Source organism: Python bivittatus, unplaced genomic scaffold (assembly GCF_059951505.1).
Source record: "Python bivittatus isolate LINGU-HERP-01145 unplaced genomic scaffold, Pbiv_v1 ctg000020_np1212, whole genome shotgun sequence".
Lineage (NCBI taxonomy): Eukaryota > Metazoa > Chordata > Lepidosauria > Squamata > Pythonidae > Python > Python bivittatus.
Window position 1 is genome coordinate 87,988,878 of NW_028277030.1, and position 16,579 is coordinate 88,005,456.

The 16,579-nt window shown below is 37.4% G+C and overlaps 1 protein-coding gene across 9 annotated transcripts in view; it reads left to right on the forward strand.

Moving 5' to 3' along the window:
• Nucleotides 1-16,579, forward strand: part of DISC1 (DISC1 scaffold protein) — a 178,487-nt gene that overhangs the window by 23,903 nt on the left and 138,005 nt on the right. For all 9 annotated transcript variants that reach the window (XR_015796634.1, XM_088143504.1, XM_088143499.1 and 6 more), the window contains one exon: nucleotides 11,456-11,603. Coding sequence is in view for 8 of the 9 variants with exons in the window: in XM_088143504.1 (XP_087999630.1) it covers nucleotides 11,456-11,603 (148 nt within the window). In the remaining variant the exon portion in view is untranslated. The remainder of the gene's footprint in view (nucleotides 1-11,455; nucleotides 11,604-16,579) is intronic.

Sequence of the window (16,579 nt, forward strand, 5' to 3'; positions counted from 1 at the left end):
AGTAATATTTGGTATAATTAGCCCAGTGTTATCTAAATCACAGCTAAACGAGATGCCTACTGCTAAGAGAGATATATGTGTGTGGATGTCAATCATCATGCCTCTAATGCCTCTAACAATCTGGCTTACAACAGGCTACAAATTGCCAGTGGCTTAGTACTAGGGAAATCTTGCCTTTTCCTCCCCAAAGATATTATATTACTTAGAGATTGAATTAATCTACCTTCATGAATATTTATGACAGTTAGGAGGTATATAATCATCACACCCAAATCATTTTAATAGATAGGTTGACTGATTAGACATCAGTAATTCTTTAATTGATTATGTATAAGTGTGTTTGTGCACATGCAAGTTTGTATGTATATATCTTTTTTTCAGTCAACACGTGGTTTAATTAAAATGAATTGCACATTACCATGCTGAATGGTGCCCATGAACTCATTATCACTAATATGTGTAACAGCTTCGATCCTTTCCCTGAGCTTTGCTTCTTTGGAAAACAGTTAAGATTTTTCATATGCAGATATTTTCTTGCTATTGTATATGGAGTTCAGAGCATTAGGGGAAATTGATTTTTCTGCTCCTTCAATTTTAAATACAACCTATTTCATACATTTTCTTGGCAGGTAAAGTTCTATAAGAAAATGGGAACAACATTGTGCCTTGCTTAGCATAGAGGAGATTTTTTTTCTGTTGTCCAAGGATGTTGGAATGTTGTCATGGTTCATTATTCATGACAGAATCTGACAGCTCCAAGGTTAAACTCACCACTGAGATATATATATATTTTAATCAGAATATCTGTGGAAGGTGCCTGGAAAAGGTAGCTTGCATTTTTATATCAACTTGGAAGCTTATGCTTTTAGAGGCATATTTTAAAGTTTTCTTTTCACTTGGATTCTGACAATAAATGGATCTTAAAGAGCTATCATTTAAATGCTGGATATTTGTTATATTTTATACCAGAAATAATGTTAGCTAAAAAGCATTGATTATTGCCAGAAAGCATGGCTTAGTACTTACTTTATGAAGAAGGAATTATATGAAACAACGTATGCTCGCAGATGTAACAAATCTTAGCCAAATTTTCAGGGTTTTGCACAGAACTATTAGTTATAGTATCTCGACTCTTCCTCCCCACACTTTTCTTTTCAAATAAAACTAATTAAATAACCTTTATTTGCATCTTAGATAGTTCTGCATGGGAAATCCTTTGTGGTGATCAGATTTAAAAAAAAATCTGCTTCTATTATCAAATGCTTCAAAGATACTGTATTCTAATGATAGGATTTTCTGTCATGTACTAAGCCATAAATACTTTGGGGACCAAAAGTACCATTTTTTATTTTTATTTTTAATGAGAGAGAGAGAGAGAGAGAGAGAGAGAGAGAGAGAGAGAGAATATGAATGATTGAATGAGAATATCAGTCCTGGCAAAGGTATAGTGGTTAGTGTCTGGCCATATGTAAAAACAGAAGGGATGTAATTTATATGCTGCACTGCTGCTTCTAACAACAACTAAAACTAGGTTATAGTTCCTAAGAAGCTTGATCCATTGCTTTCTACTTTTCTGTGAAGCGAGAATGAAATGAAGTAAAATGGCCTCTTTAAAATATAAACTTGTAACCATTTGAGAAACAGATATCTGTGAGCAGCTAGGTCCTTATTGGCAGGTCTGCTCGTGAGGAAGAAGCTACGTATAATAGAAGTAGGAAAGCAGATGTCAGGAGGCTAATAGCTGGTTCAGATATCATGCTGAACCACAATTTGTTAACTATATTTGATCAGCACCACATATCATCCTAATCCATAAATTATGGCTTGTAAACCACAGAGGTTGGGTTCTCAAATACATTAAGGCAAAACCAGATATACAACGGTGTGGCTTTGCAAACCCAACAGTTGTTAGTCTAGGGGTAGTTGGTCTTCTGCATCTGATGCTGCTTCCTTAGCCTGCTGCTTGTTGTTCAAGCTCTCTGAAGGTACAGGATAACTCCAGCAAGAAATTCATTCCATGGATTCCTCTATTTATATTAATGACTGCCCTCTGAGTTAACCCACATAACTGATTAAAGCACTTACTGTCTGATTTAAAGAGAGGTTAGGCTCTGCTGTATGTTACAATAATTTGGCTTATCCACCTCTTAGTGGGTCCCTCTCCAGCAACCTCAGGACCACATTTTTGTCTTCCAAAAACTGGGTGAGTGAAAAAGAAACTCCTGGTACATTATAGCAGGTAAACATTGACTTGATTGTATACATTATTTACAGCGTTGATTTATTTCATCCTGCTGTTAAATATTTTTCTGTGTATTTTTTATATATAGCTCATATGATTGTAATCCTGAGGGAAATGGAGTTTCCAGATACAGTATCTGTATTTCTGAATACAGCATGTGAACTTTGGGTATGATCCCAAGTTCTATATATAAACTAACTGGTATCTATATAACCTCATGGTTGAATTTTGAAAATGTATTTGTGGGTTTTCTATGAATGCTGATCTAGCCTACACGGCTGAAATTCTGTTGGAAGAAAAACCCTGATGGATCAGGTCCATTTAATCATGTTTCTGATCATATCACTCAGTAGCTGAATGCAGTTGGTGGGATACAGTTTTGAGAAAGAAGCTCCTGAGAACACTGTCATATTGTATCTTTTGGGGGTGTAAATGGGTCAAAAAAGTCAAGAGGATGCCCAAGACCTCACAATTGTAAAAAGGAATGAAGCTTTGATTGTGTTTTTTGACCCTCCTGCAGATACCCCTGGTGCCCTTGAAGATTGTATTGATACTAAACCAGGTAGCAATGGAATATTAAGATGATTTATTTTAGTTATGTACTGGGTCATGCTACTCCAGGAATTTAATGCTGTGCCTTACATAGTTGGTTATTGCCCCCTGCAATTTGCTAGGATTATTTTATCAGTTTTACTACTCTTGATATTTACAGTTCACAATTTAGGGATGTCAGCTCACAGCTTGAAGGAGTTTAGATTGAAATTCCCACTGCTAGCTTCATGCAGACTGTCATACAAATAGACTAGCTTAATTGCTAGCATTGTTTTTCTTTGAAATGTTAAACTGTGAAATCTTATTTCTGCTTCAGGCTGGATACAGAATTAGAATGACCCAAAATCTGATTTAGAATGGCACCTCCTGTCATTATAGGACTACAGTGTTTTGATCTTGTCCTTGCTTAAATGCATACACTTATCCTAGTTCCAATAGAAAAGAATATATGTAGCTCAGGCTTGAACTGATGATGTTACCTAGGTGGGTAATGAAGCGTCTGCAAGCAAACAACCAAGCTCAGAGAACACCAAGGACTCCACTTATCCTAATTTATTCTTATGCTATGATGATGCAAATGTATGAATGGAAAAAATGTCTGCCTGCATCCTGATCATTTGTTTTATTTTAAAATAATAATGCTGTACAAATAAGTATGAACATGAATGTATTGAAATTGATTGCAGTGTGTGAAATGGTGTAATAAAAAAAAAAGCCATCCATGTTTGCAGAGTTCTAGGTGAATTTTGTTTTTGTTTTTAAATGTGTGGAGAATATATGCCTATTGATATCTTGATTCCTAAATTTTAACAGGTGCTTGGCACCTGAATTACTTGAATCCACTTGAAATTTGGTGTGCTCAGCACTATAAAATCTTAAAGTAGAATATCTAATTATTAAACATTATCAGAATGTTTAAGTTTGAAAATGTTTCCTCAAGGGACGTTTTCTTTATTGGAAAAAGTATTTTATTTAATCATGCCCACAGGGAAATCTTGATTATGTCACCAGAGTAAAGAATAATGATGTTTTGCAGAGGTAGTACTGCTGTTGTAACCTGCTCTTCCACCACCGTATCTCTAGGGAAATTTTGCAAATGCAATTATAAGAGAACTTATAAAATCAGCAAGTTTCTCAGGAAAATGCTATCCTTCTACCATGGTAAATCAGAGGAGAAAAGAAAAGGTTTTAATTTTGTGAGTGCTGGAGCTGCACACATGATACTTAGCTGTCTAATCAGAGCTGTTTCAGAGGATAGAAAATGGCAGCTTCTTACATAAGTTTCAGTTTGACAGCAGAATGCAGGTGCTGTAAATGATATTCCTTGAAGATGTAAGAGATGACCTTCAATAATATATGTTGATGACACAGTGTTTGACTTTAGGGAAACATCTTTGTTTATTGATGTCGACAGTCTCTTGTTCGTTTGATTAAACCACATGAAAACAAGGATATGGATGGGCAGACTCAGTAGTGCAGAGCAGTAATTTTATATTTGGGGTTTATGGGGATCATGGATATTAACCTCAGTTATGAAGCATACCATTACAATTTGTCTTCTCTTCAACAATTTTTTTTTAATCTTACAGTTACATCTACATACCAGTATGTGCAGTCAAACATCAAATGAAAGAGATTTTCCAAGTCTTAAAACAAGAAATACTTGAAATGTGTAGTTTTCTGTATTGAATTCAATTCAATCACCACCTTGGTTACAATAATTATTTTTGCTGTCTTGAAAAATACGCTTATTTGGAAATAAACACTAGTTTATTGTAGGGTAATTTAAAAGTAAAAAATAATAAAATGAGCTGGGGGTTTAATCATGTATACATGCCATGTTTGTTGCCCTTACCATCACATGGCTTTAAATCTGAAAGAAAGGAAAATAAACCATGGTACTCTTCATTATATGGAAAAGAAATCTGGATTGAAGTGTTGACTTGGTCCTGAACAAACATTTAGATGAGGCAAAAAATGGCGGATAACTTCCTTATCCTGTAAACGTTTGTTTTCGTTAGCAACAATTATTGGGTGGAACAACCTTTAGCAACTGAGGATGATGGCGTAGTGGAAGGGACTTTTTTCTGTTTGACCTTTACATAATGTGTCATCTCGTCCTAGAGAGCAATAAGAAGACACATTTGACAGATTTGATGGAACAGTAACCTGAGAGAAGTTTATTGTTTGGAAAGATGCTTTTGTTAAAATGGCAATCTTTTCATGTTATCAGTCATGACAAGATGGTTGATGGCACAGAAATGGCAACTGGATATGTTATTTGGAGACATTTTGTTTTAGTTAATAAGTTATCTCTGTTTTTAAATTGAAGCTCAGTTATTGTTTGCCAATATATTTGATGGTATTTCTTTTATTCAGAATGTTAGTGGAGGTGAGCCATGTTCATAGCATATTGGTCTGAATCTGTGGTAAATTCAGATTGCTTTATGGGCTCAGTACAAGATGTTGGTTTTGATTTGGGAACATAAGACTTTAAATACAAGCTTTTCTCTTACTATCTTAACTACACAATAAAGTTGTCCTCTCAGTTACAGTGGCAATGGGTGCACTGTTAGAAGACCTGCATATGACAGATTGCATGGAGAAAATCTATCTATATATGCTAGGAGTCAACACTTGATGGCATGTAATCAATCCATCAATCAAAGTTGTTACCATCTGGGCCTGCTTAGACTATGACAGCTTGCTTTGCTTTGTCCCAAGTAGTTTTTAGATACGTTAAAAAAATTTAAAAGTTATTTTGCTAATTGTAGAGCTGCAAGAAACAGCATGCAGCACTGTTGCGGAAACCAGTCCTACAGACTTGCCATGGTCCAGAGCTACAAAAGTAGACACTTTTATTTTATTTTTCAGAGTCATGCTTCTTTTGGGGGCTTAAGGTGGCTTGCATAATCACTGCAGCTTCCATAATTGCTGTGAAGATAACATTTCCCCATTTTATCTTCACAGCAATCCTATGAGGTAAGGTAGACAGAAGGATAGCAATCACCCAAGAGTAGGTTAACCGTGTGGCTTGAACCTCATTAGAGCCTTATGTTGCTCTCATTTTGATTAGGAAGATGCCAGATGGTAATTGTCTTCTAAGAGATTAAGTTAAGCCTTTTTTCTACCTTTTATGTGACTGTTTGTTGAATTCTTGATTGGTTTTTCCAGGCTAAGATCTCAACACCATTCATTTTCAGGAGGAACTATACGGGATTTATATTACGTTGAAATGATGTGGGAAAAAGATGGGTGGGTGACTTTAAATCATCAAGGATGACTACATCTCCTTGAAACAGGCAAGTTTTCATGACAGGAGAGAGGATGGGGGCATATGCATGGAGGTAAAGCTGGCATCTTGTAAGTGGTGAATTTGTAGGGATTTTGTTGAGCGAGAGAAAGAGAGAGGGGGAATGATCACAGTAAAATATGCAGGTCCCTACAACTGCACTTGTGCTTTAAAAAAACATGAAAGCTTTCTTAGGAGTCTTCTATAGTTATCTGTCTGCACAGTGTTACTCTCTTTTGATGTTTTCTCTAGCACTAACAGATCAGGGCTGCAAAAATCACAAAGACAATTAGATGGCAGTAAAAAGAACAGAAAACTCTTTTCTGCCAACTAAAGGTCATCAAATTTCTGCACCTTAGATCTGTTAATCCTAGTTACTTTCAATTTCTTGGAGATACTTCATGTATCTAATGAAAATGTTCACAAGCATATGATTTTCCATTTGGATCAGCCTTAGTTCAGATTATATTTTCATTTTCCTTAGCAGCTGGGCAGATTTGCCTTTTAAGATGTAATAATAATAGTAGATCTGAGTATATTTGCACAGCTGAGAGGATAAGCATATATTGTCAGAATGAAAACCAGTGATTGTGCTTGTAAGTGATGAAAGCATTGAGGATCTTTTGTCACTCAGTGGAAACAAGTATTAAATTTTACTTTGAAGAGTGCATATTAAAATGCTCTTTATAAAATTGTAATACTTCTGTAAAAGAAGAAAATGACACTTTTTAAATTGTAAGTTACTAATGCAAATATAAGTCTTTTTTAATTCAATGAAGAACTAATAATTGTTTTGAGGTTGCTCTTTATTCAGGCTCTTATGGTCATCAAATGCAAATCCAGTATAACTGATAATAATCTAAATAGATAATAATTTATTATTACTAATATCATCTAAATCTAAAGTATTCAGAGGAGGAATTTAGAATTAACCTGCTTAGAATATGTGGAATAGAATAGATTTTTGGTCTAAAGCAGCCTTCCTCAATCTGATACTGTCTATACATATTGAGCTGCGATTCTCTAGTCAGAATGGCCATCATGGGGCTTCTAGTCCAACTCTTCTGAAAAACATCAGATTAGGAGAACATTGGCCTGCCAAAGCAAAACTGAAAATAACTGACATTAAAAGTAACAAGGGCCACAGTTCATAAATGCTGGTTGCAAGGTTTTAGGGAACCTTGGGCAAGGCAAGTGCAGAAGCTGAAAATTCTTAATATTCTATTTCTGATCTTACACTCTTCAAAGAAAGAATTACAGGTAGTCCTTGACTTACTACCATTCCTTTAATGACTGTTCAAAGTTACAACGGTGCTGAGAAAAGTGGCTATGACCCGTCCTCGCACTTACAACTGTTGCAACGTCTCTGGTGTCATGTGATCAAAATTTGGATGGTTGGCAACTGGCATGTATTTATGATAGTTGCAGCATCCCAGGGTCATGTGACTGTCTTTTGTGACCTTCCCAGGGGGCTTCTGACAAACAAAGTCAATGGGGGAAGCTGGATTTGCTTAACGACCACATTATTTGCTTAATGACCACGGCAAAAAAGGTAATAAAATCAGGCACAACTCACTTAACAACCACATCACTTAGTGACAGAAGTTCTGGTCCCAATTGTGGTCATAAGTCGAGGACTACCTGTATGCTGTAGGGTCTTTGCTGGACTTGTGGTTCTGTCTTCCTCTGTGCCTGCCTTGAATGTCATGTTGGGCTCTGGGTTTAGGGATTGTCTGAGGTCCAGTGGCAGCCTTTCCCCCCAGGACCATTCTGGGTACCTTAGGCCTAGATGCCAGATGTCCGAACAGGCAAAGGAGGGAAAAGAGGACAAATGAGGGAAGCATGCACCATGTTTAATTCGGCCTAGGAGTTTGCTGGTGAAAAACTGTCATGAGTCAAGTGATTATGGAGGTATAATTAGGGTTGCCAGATGTCCGAACAGGCAAAGGAGGGAAAAGAGGACAAATGAGGGAAAAGGAGGACACACTAACTTTTTAGCTTTCTCGGTATCCATGACAAAAATTACAGCCAAAAAAACTGCAAAAAAAAGAAAAAAAGTACTCAGGCCTACATGTATATGAAATTACTTTTTCCAGTGTAAGGAGGACTCGTTTCCAATCGCAATATTTTTCCAACAAATCTTTATTTTCAAGAACATACATTAGCTTTTGTGAGGGCATATGTGTGCCCACCAAAAACATACATATATATAATAACAACAAGCCGTGGTTCACAGCAAAGCTTAAACAGCTGCATCATGACAAGGAGGAGGCCCATAGGAATGGGGACAGGATTATGTACAATCGGACTAGAAATGTACTCACGAGGGAGATTAAGGCGGCAAAGAGAAACTACTCAGTAAAGCTGAAAAGTCAGTTTTCAGCAAATGATCCTGCGACTGTGTGGAAAAGCCTGAAGAACATAATTGGCTATAACAACCCACCTCTCCTGATTGAAGAGAGTCATCAACTGGCAGACGACTCAACAGGTTTTATTGCAGGTTTGAGAATGAACAACTGTTATCTGCTGCTGCCAATTGTATCTCAGATACATCATCAGCATTAAATTTCTCTACACCTGTCCCCAATCCCCCGGGTCCCTTACCTCTGGTGATCTTAGAAAAAGAAGTGTGAGGTCTGTTTCAAAAGCAAAAGATTGGAAAAGCTCCAGGTCCAGACGATGTGACCACCTCGTGTCTGAAAGTTTGTGCGGAACAACTGGCCCCCGTTTTCACACATATTTTTAATAAATCGCTGGAGATGGGTTATGTCCCTTCTTGTTTTAAGAGCTCTACAATCATCCCAGTTCCTAAGAAATCCCCCATTGGTGAGCTGAATGACTACAGACCAGTTGCACTGACATCTGTGGTCATGAAGACCTTTGAGAGGTTAATGTTGGCTCACTTGAAAGCCATCACGGATCCCCTGCTAGATCCACTGCAGTTTGCTTACCGTGGAAACAGGTCAGTGGATGATGCTGTTAATATGGCCTCGCACTATATTCTGCAACACCTTGAATTTCCGGGGTCTTATGCACGAGTTCTTTTTGTGGCCTTCAGTTCAGCATTTAATACTATTGTACCAGAAATTCTTTACAACAAACTGATCCAGCTTACTGTGCCTGAGCATACCTGTAGCTGGATAATCAGTTTTCTAACAGGTAGGAAACAACACGTGAGGTTAGGCAAAATTACATCCAGTACCCGGTTAATCAGTACAGGTGCCCCTCAGGGATGTGTGCTCTCCCCATTGCTTTTCTCCCTTTATACCAATGACTGCATTTCAAAAGATTCTTCTGTTAAAATCTTGAAATATGCAAATGATACAACTGTCATTGGTCTAATTCAAAATGGAAATGAGTCAGCATATAGACGGGAGGTTCAACAACTGGTCTTGTGGTGTGGTTGTAATAACTTGGAATTGAATACATTTAAAACCGTGGAGATGATTGTGGACTTTAGGAAGAATCCTTCTAATACTCCTCCCTTTACCATACTTAACAGCCTAGTATCAGTGGTAGAGTCCTTCAAGTTCCTGGGCTCTATACTTTCCCAAGACCTGAAATGGACGTTTAACATTACAGCCATTATTAAAAAGGCACAGCAAAGGATGTTTTTCCTGCGGCAACTTAGGAAGTTTAAATTATCCCAGGAGCTCTTGGTACAGTTTTACAGGGGAATCATTGAGTCTGTTATCTGCTCCTCTATAACTGTCTGGTTTGATTCCGCAACCAAACAGGACAGACTCAGACTCCAACGGATAGTTAAGTCTGCAGAAAGGATAATTGCAACCCGCCTGCCTTCTACAGAAGAACTATATACTGTGAGGGTCAAAAGGAGGGCAGAGAGGATATCTGCAGACTCTTCTCATCCTGGATATAATTTTTTCCAACTTCTTCCTTCAGGACGGTGCTATAGAGCTCCATATGTTAAAACATCTAGACATCGGAATAGTTTTTTCCCTTGTGCCATTGCTCTGTTAAATACTACAGTGGAACCTCGGTTCACGAACTTAATTCGTTCCGTGACTCTGGTCGCAACCTGAATTGGTCGCAACCTGAAGCAAATTTTCCCATAAGGTTCAATGTAATTACCGTTAATCCGTTCTGGCGTGGAGGACAGGGGGGCAGCTATTGCTTGAAGGGAGAGTCCCCCTCCCTATGACCACGTGTCAGGGGCGGAAAATGGCCGCGGACCACGTGTCGGGCGGAAAAATGGCCGCGGACCACGTGTCAGGGGCGGAAAAATGGCCGCGGACCACGTGTCAGGGGCGGAAAAATGGCCGCGGACCACGTGTCAGGGGCGGAAAAATGGCCGCGGACCGTGTCACGGGAGGGAAAATGGCCGCGGATCCTGTTCGTGACCCAAGGCAGAGTTCGCGAATCGAAGCAAAATTTTGCAGCCGGAGCTGGTCGTCACCCAAAAGTTCATGAACAGAAGCGTTCGTAACCTGAGGTTCCACTGTATATGATTTGATATGTACTGGACAGTGGCTCTTTCTTTTGGAAAAGTTATTTTACTGGGCAGTGTTATTGTTACTGTTTATTAATTTTCTGTCATTATCCAAACGCACCGTTGATCTTGCTGTTCATCACCGAAGACAAATTCCTTGTATATATTTTAAACTTGGTCATTAAAGTATTTGTATTTGTATTGTATTGTATATGCTAGTGATAATATAGAAGCGACAATGACCTGACAGTTTCACCATTGAAAGGTATGGTGAGTCATGTGATCTATGGACTAGAGGGATCATATATTTTCATGGGCTGGATTGAAGCTGATTGCTGGAATTAGGAAATAAATAACATAAATCTAGGCTGTCGAGTCTGTCAACAGACAAGAAAAAGAAAGAAGCAGACAATTTACAAGGTCACAATACACAAAAGTTTGAATGACTACTGTTGTGAAAACAGTCCAAAATAAATAAAACAAACAAACAAACAAGGGACTCAAAAACTTTTGATTTTAAGGCTATGCCTGCCGGATGGAGGACATGAGGACCAAAGACATCTGGTAGCCCTAAGTATAGTAAAGTACAATACACTTACTCTTATAGTACAAATGTTTTTGTTTCATAGTTAGTGTGGACCATATGGAACAAAGGCAGCAAGTATTTTAAAGGATGGTTGCCAGCTGATAGGGCATCTATGCATCTATATATGTAAGTGTGTATGAGACAAAATAGCACGGTGTCCATATTTTTCAGCTCCGTTTTTAAAATTGCATCCATTTTTTAAAATAAAATCAGTTAAAATATTTCATGAATAAATGTTTTCTGCATATCTAATATCTCTTTATCATTTGATTTCAGACAAATTTTAACATACTGTATAGTATTTGATAATGCATTTCTCCCTTGTTTTCCTAGCTGATAAATTTAGAAGAAGACTTGAGGAACTGCACAAACAGAAATGTTCGCTAAACTTTCAACTTCCTTCACGGCATCCTTTGGTTAGCAGGTTCTTGGACAAATTCAGAGCCCACGTTCAAATGATGTTGTATGAGCGAATTCATAAGTAAGTGTGCAAAAACCTGATGCCTTTCCATATAATTATGTTGGAATTTGTGAATTCAGGATTTTAAGTAAGCATATGGTTGAAAACAGTGGGACATTGCACATGTTTGTGTGTATTGATCTATACTGTATATGCAAATAAATTTAATACAATATGTATATAGGAATCTGAGCTGGGAACTAAGATCTTACTTTTGCCATGAACTGCTTTAAGGCAGAGTACAACATCCAGCTTAATTTTCCTTTCCTGTCATATATAAATAACTCTCATCCACTTCTTGAGCGTTAATGGAGGCGAACTGTTTTGAATAGTATACAAATTTTGTGTAAATGCCAAGTGTTTAATGATGATTACGCTTTGGGGGCACAGTCCAGTGGGAACAATTTATTTGCAATCTTTATTGGAATATATATGCAAGTCCTAGAGATTTTAAAGTGACTTGTATAGTAGAGCATACCAATGGATTGTATTTTTACTAATTTACTGTTGTACAAATAGTTAAAGAACTTATTCTATAGAGCTGTCTTCTTCAATCAATTGCCAGACAGTTCTGTTAAGGCTATAGCTTCCATAATTACCAGCCAGCAAATCTAAAAGTTGCATTCCTGACACTTGTGAAAAACTGCTTTAGAGTAATTTTTAGATTAGTATCCATAGCAAAGTCCTGAATTTATTTTTTGTTGTACTTCTCCTTAACTGCCTGTGCCAGAAATGATAACACTGCAGTCCACTATAACTGCTTCAGTTCTTTCCCTCTCACTCTGAAAAATTAATAGTTGCAGTGAGAAAAGCAAGCAACCAGACATTTTTCATTGTGTCCATCCTTCTGCTGGATTTGCTGTGTGGTAGTCTGTGGACAAGTGAGGCCCTGAATATCAGAAAACCTTAAACTAAACACTTTTTCCATATGAATTTCCTAAATAATTTCTCCTGGCATAGGACTGAATGTTGAAAATCACTGAATTAAATACTGGAGAAATAGACCACTTAATTGCAAAGGTGTAACATTTTGTAAAAGGTACTCTGGAAATCATATGCGTGTATTGCAGCCTAATTTACTCTGAAAAACTTTTAGTTTCAAATATTCTCAGCAAATCTGGGGAATTCTGATGAAGAAATAATGGTTTTTCACTAGTTTAAGCTAAGCGTGCTCAAGTTAAAATGTTCTTTGACAGAACTCTTTGGCAATTATTATTTGTTTTATTGGCAATAACATTATGAGAAAAGTAAGAGAACTAGGATTCTCTATTTGTTTCCCTCAGAAAAAGAAATACTTGCTGTCATGGCCATGAAATATGGGTGTCCATGTAGGGCACAGGCTTGTGTGTGATAGTTTAAGGTAGATATTTTGGCTTTTCTATTTGGTTATTGGAGAAATGTCCAAAACTGGGAATCTGCCACTGAGTTTATACCTGTATTTTTTAAAATTTGTTGACTAGCCCATAAATATTTTCTTACTTACTGATATGAAGATTATAAATAAGGAGAGCTTCCTTAAATATTGAGAACATTGGGGTGGGATAAGTATATGTAAGGGACTCAAATAGATGAACTCATGTGTATAACAGGCAAGTGAACTTGTGGCTTCCTGCCCTGACTCCAAGCACACCCATTCTGCCTGAAAGACTACTGGATGTATCCAACTGTTGCCAGAATGCTTGAATCATACAATTAATTATGAATTGTATCTGGAATGATTTTTGCTCTTTTCAGGCCTTTGTGTGTTGGATTTTAGAATAGTGTATCTTATTCAATGGCATGGATATACAGTATAAGTGGAATATTTTGCCCAGTAGGTGATGGTAGAAAGTGTGATTATGCTACCAATTGGTATGTAAAGAATAATTAGATTATTTATCTGGCTGCATTAAATGAAACTAACAGTCTTTCTTGAGAGAAGATTTATTGGCATGATGGATTTCCCTCAATTAAAAAAGGCAACTATATCTTACTGTGTAACTCTGACATTGATCATCTACACAGAAGTACCACAGAATTGATTAGGCATGTTTAAAGCTATTGCATACAGCTCTGCAGCCTTACTCTTAATCAGAGACTTCTACTTTTTGCCACAGGACAAACCACTGGCACATACAGCATGGCATTGTGCCATGATTTAAGAAGCAATAAGTTATTGCTAAATGATAGATGGATAAATATATCAGGGTAAGCACTATAATTTGGCATGGTAATTATTATATTGATTTTTCTCAGTGGGAATAAGTTGCATTTATTCATTTGCCTGGGGTCACTAATTGGCATATTTTAGGCAAAGAAAATGGTACGGTGTACACAGAAGCAAAGCTCCTCTAGAGGGCATATAGGGAATGGCCTTGAAGGGGAGGAGGACAAGCCACTACCAAGGCTACTAGGGGCCTGAGCCTGGGCCAAGAAAGTAACTTGAGAAAATGTCTCAGACAAGCCCCTCCCGAGTTCACATGGAGATAAAGGGAGGGAAGGGGAAGCACATTCAGACTTGCAAGATTCTGTTACTGTAGCTGCTCTAATAAAAGTAGTCATGACCTACGTGGCATTGGTTTCTTAGTCTGGTCTACGTTATAGGGCTAACAGCTTCTTAGGTATCATGTTTATATATTTTATATAAAATATATTTATATATTTTTATTAGAACTTTTTACATAGATAAAAGATAAGCTTGAAAAAATATATAAAGAGTAAGAAAGAAAAAAAGATGAAAGAAAAAAGTGCAGAAAACAATATAGATAGAAAAGGAAAAAAGTATTTAAAGAAACGACTTTCGATCTTCTTTATAGCCATTAAAAACTTATTATCTCTCATCCCCCTTTAAGATTACATAAAAAGTCATTTTTATCCAGTTTCAACAAAAAATCATAAAGGGTTTCCAGCCTTTTATGAAAGTAATTCTTGTTTTATCCCTGGCTATCCCAACAGAGTAGTATCTTTTTCTGTTTAAATCTAATCACTCCTTCCAATTTGTCCATTGGAATGGTATCTTCTTCTGTTTGAGTTTATCAATCAGGAAGATGTGTTCTTTTCTCTCTTGCAGTTGTTGTAAAGCCTGGTCTCTTGTCTTCTTCTTGACAAAGTGCACAATCTCTCTTGGTACATTTCTTGATTTTACTTACCTTGTATTAATTTGGCTCACCTTGTCCATTTCTGCATCCAAGTCTTCTTCGTCCCACTCCAAAAATGTTGTTAAGACTTCAGCAACCCTCTCCTTCACCAGGTTGTTCTTTTTCCATTCCTTGGCTTGTTGTTTCTGTCTCAGTTTCCAATGTTTCTATTTTTCCCTTCATTGTTCAAATTTTTAATTTATCTTTTCTTCCATATTTGCAAATCTTCCTCCGATCTCCCTTCAACTGTAAGCAAATCTCTCTTAACAAATTCAGTCACTGACGCTGTGACACTCCCTCCAATTCTTCAAACATCCTTTGTAGAATCTCTGGTGCACAGATAGTTGCCGGTTAAGAACACCCAATTTAAGAATGAACCATAGTTAAGCATAGAGCCTATTGTAGCAACAGTTGACTTAAATACACAATGTTTTGAGTTAAATACACAATGGTTCGAGTTAATTACACAATACTACTTATACAGTATTATACAACAATAGTGTTCTGGCTTACATACAAATTCAATTTAAGGACAGACCTTGGGAACGGAACTTGCTCTTAAACTGAGGTCTAGCTGTAATCCTTATTGTTTGCTCTGTAATAATCCTCTCCCCTTCTTTCGCTACTTTCCCAGTGATAACCATTTCTCTCTTTTAATTTATAATCCAGAAAAGGAAAACAACAAACAAAAGACAGCCTTTTTTCCCCTTTTCTCTATATCCTTAACTCTTTGGTCCCCTTCAGCACTCCGTAGCTCTATAGTCTATAATCTTTTGTAATTTTCCATATCTCTCTGTTTAAAAAAGTCAACCAATCATTTCTCTTGAAAAATTTAAACAGATCTCTTCCCAATGAGATATGTAATATTTATTTAATTCAAGAATACTTTAAAGTAAACAATTTTCCAAATTTAACTTATTCCTTTATCCATTTTAAATTTTCATAGTTCAAATCTTGATAAGCTTTTTGCTTTTAATTATTTTTAAATCCTTATAGCTGTTTCTTTGTGTTTCACTTTAATCACATCCCTGGCCAAAGGAACACTCACCAGGCAGTCTAGTTGCTCTGCTGTTTAGAAGATCTCTGTAGCTTTTAAATTACTTGTAATGCAAATGTGCTTTAGAAAGTGGAGTTTGGGCGAACCCAGTATCCTTTAGCAGGCTGCACTTGAGGCTGGGAGCTTTATGTTTTTTCCATGTCTCCCAGTGCTCTTATCTGCAGGTTGCCCGCAGATTCCCTCTGGATCCTGTGGGTTTCCTTGCAAGGAGCTACCTTCAAGAGCACATGTGGGTGATCTCTTGGCATCTCCTTATCTGGAAAAGCTCTGATGAACCGGGCTTGCCACCTGGTCACAAGTCCCCACCTCAGCATCCTCTATGCTCTTTGGAGATATGTCACTTCACCATTTTTCTCTACCCAGAAGCCCCTTAGGTATCATGTTTTAGCTGGGGAATCACACCTTTTGTCTAACTCCAACTCCTAAGACAATTTACAACATTCGCCTCCTAAAGTACTATAATATATATATACATGTTCAGTCTTGGTCATTTTCTCTGCTAAACCTTTAAGAAATAATTACTTATTTAGCCTTTCCTAACCCCATCCTGGCATCTTCCAGATATGTCTGTCAGGTTCAGCCCAAGAACCTCCATGGGATGATTCTGGAATTGCTTAGTTACTTTATTAGCTTTTACCTGCTAGACAGAATCTCACCAGACTAACTCTAAGTCCCAAAGTCTGCAACTAAACACTATGAATTCCTTAGGGTGGTGCCAGTCTCATCCTCTTTGCTTTCACATGCTCAGGCTGTGGGCTGAGGAGATGCTTCTCCCCATGACCTTCTCATCCAAGTCCTCCATCACATCACCCCTCCCTCCACCT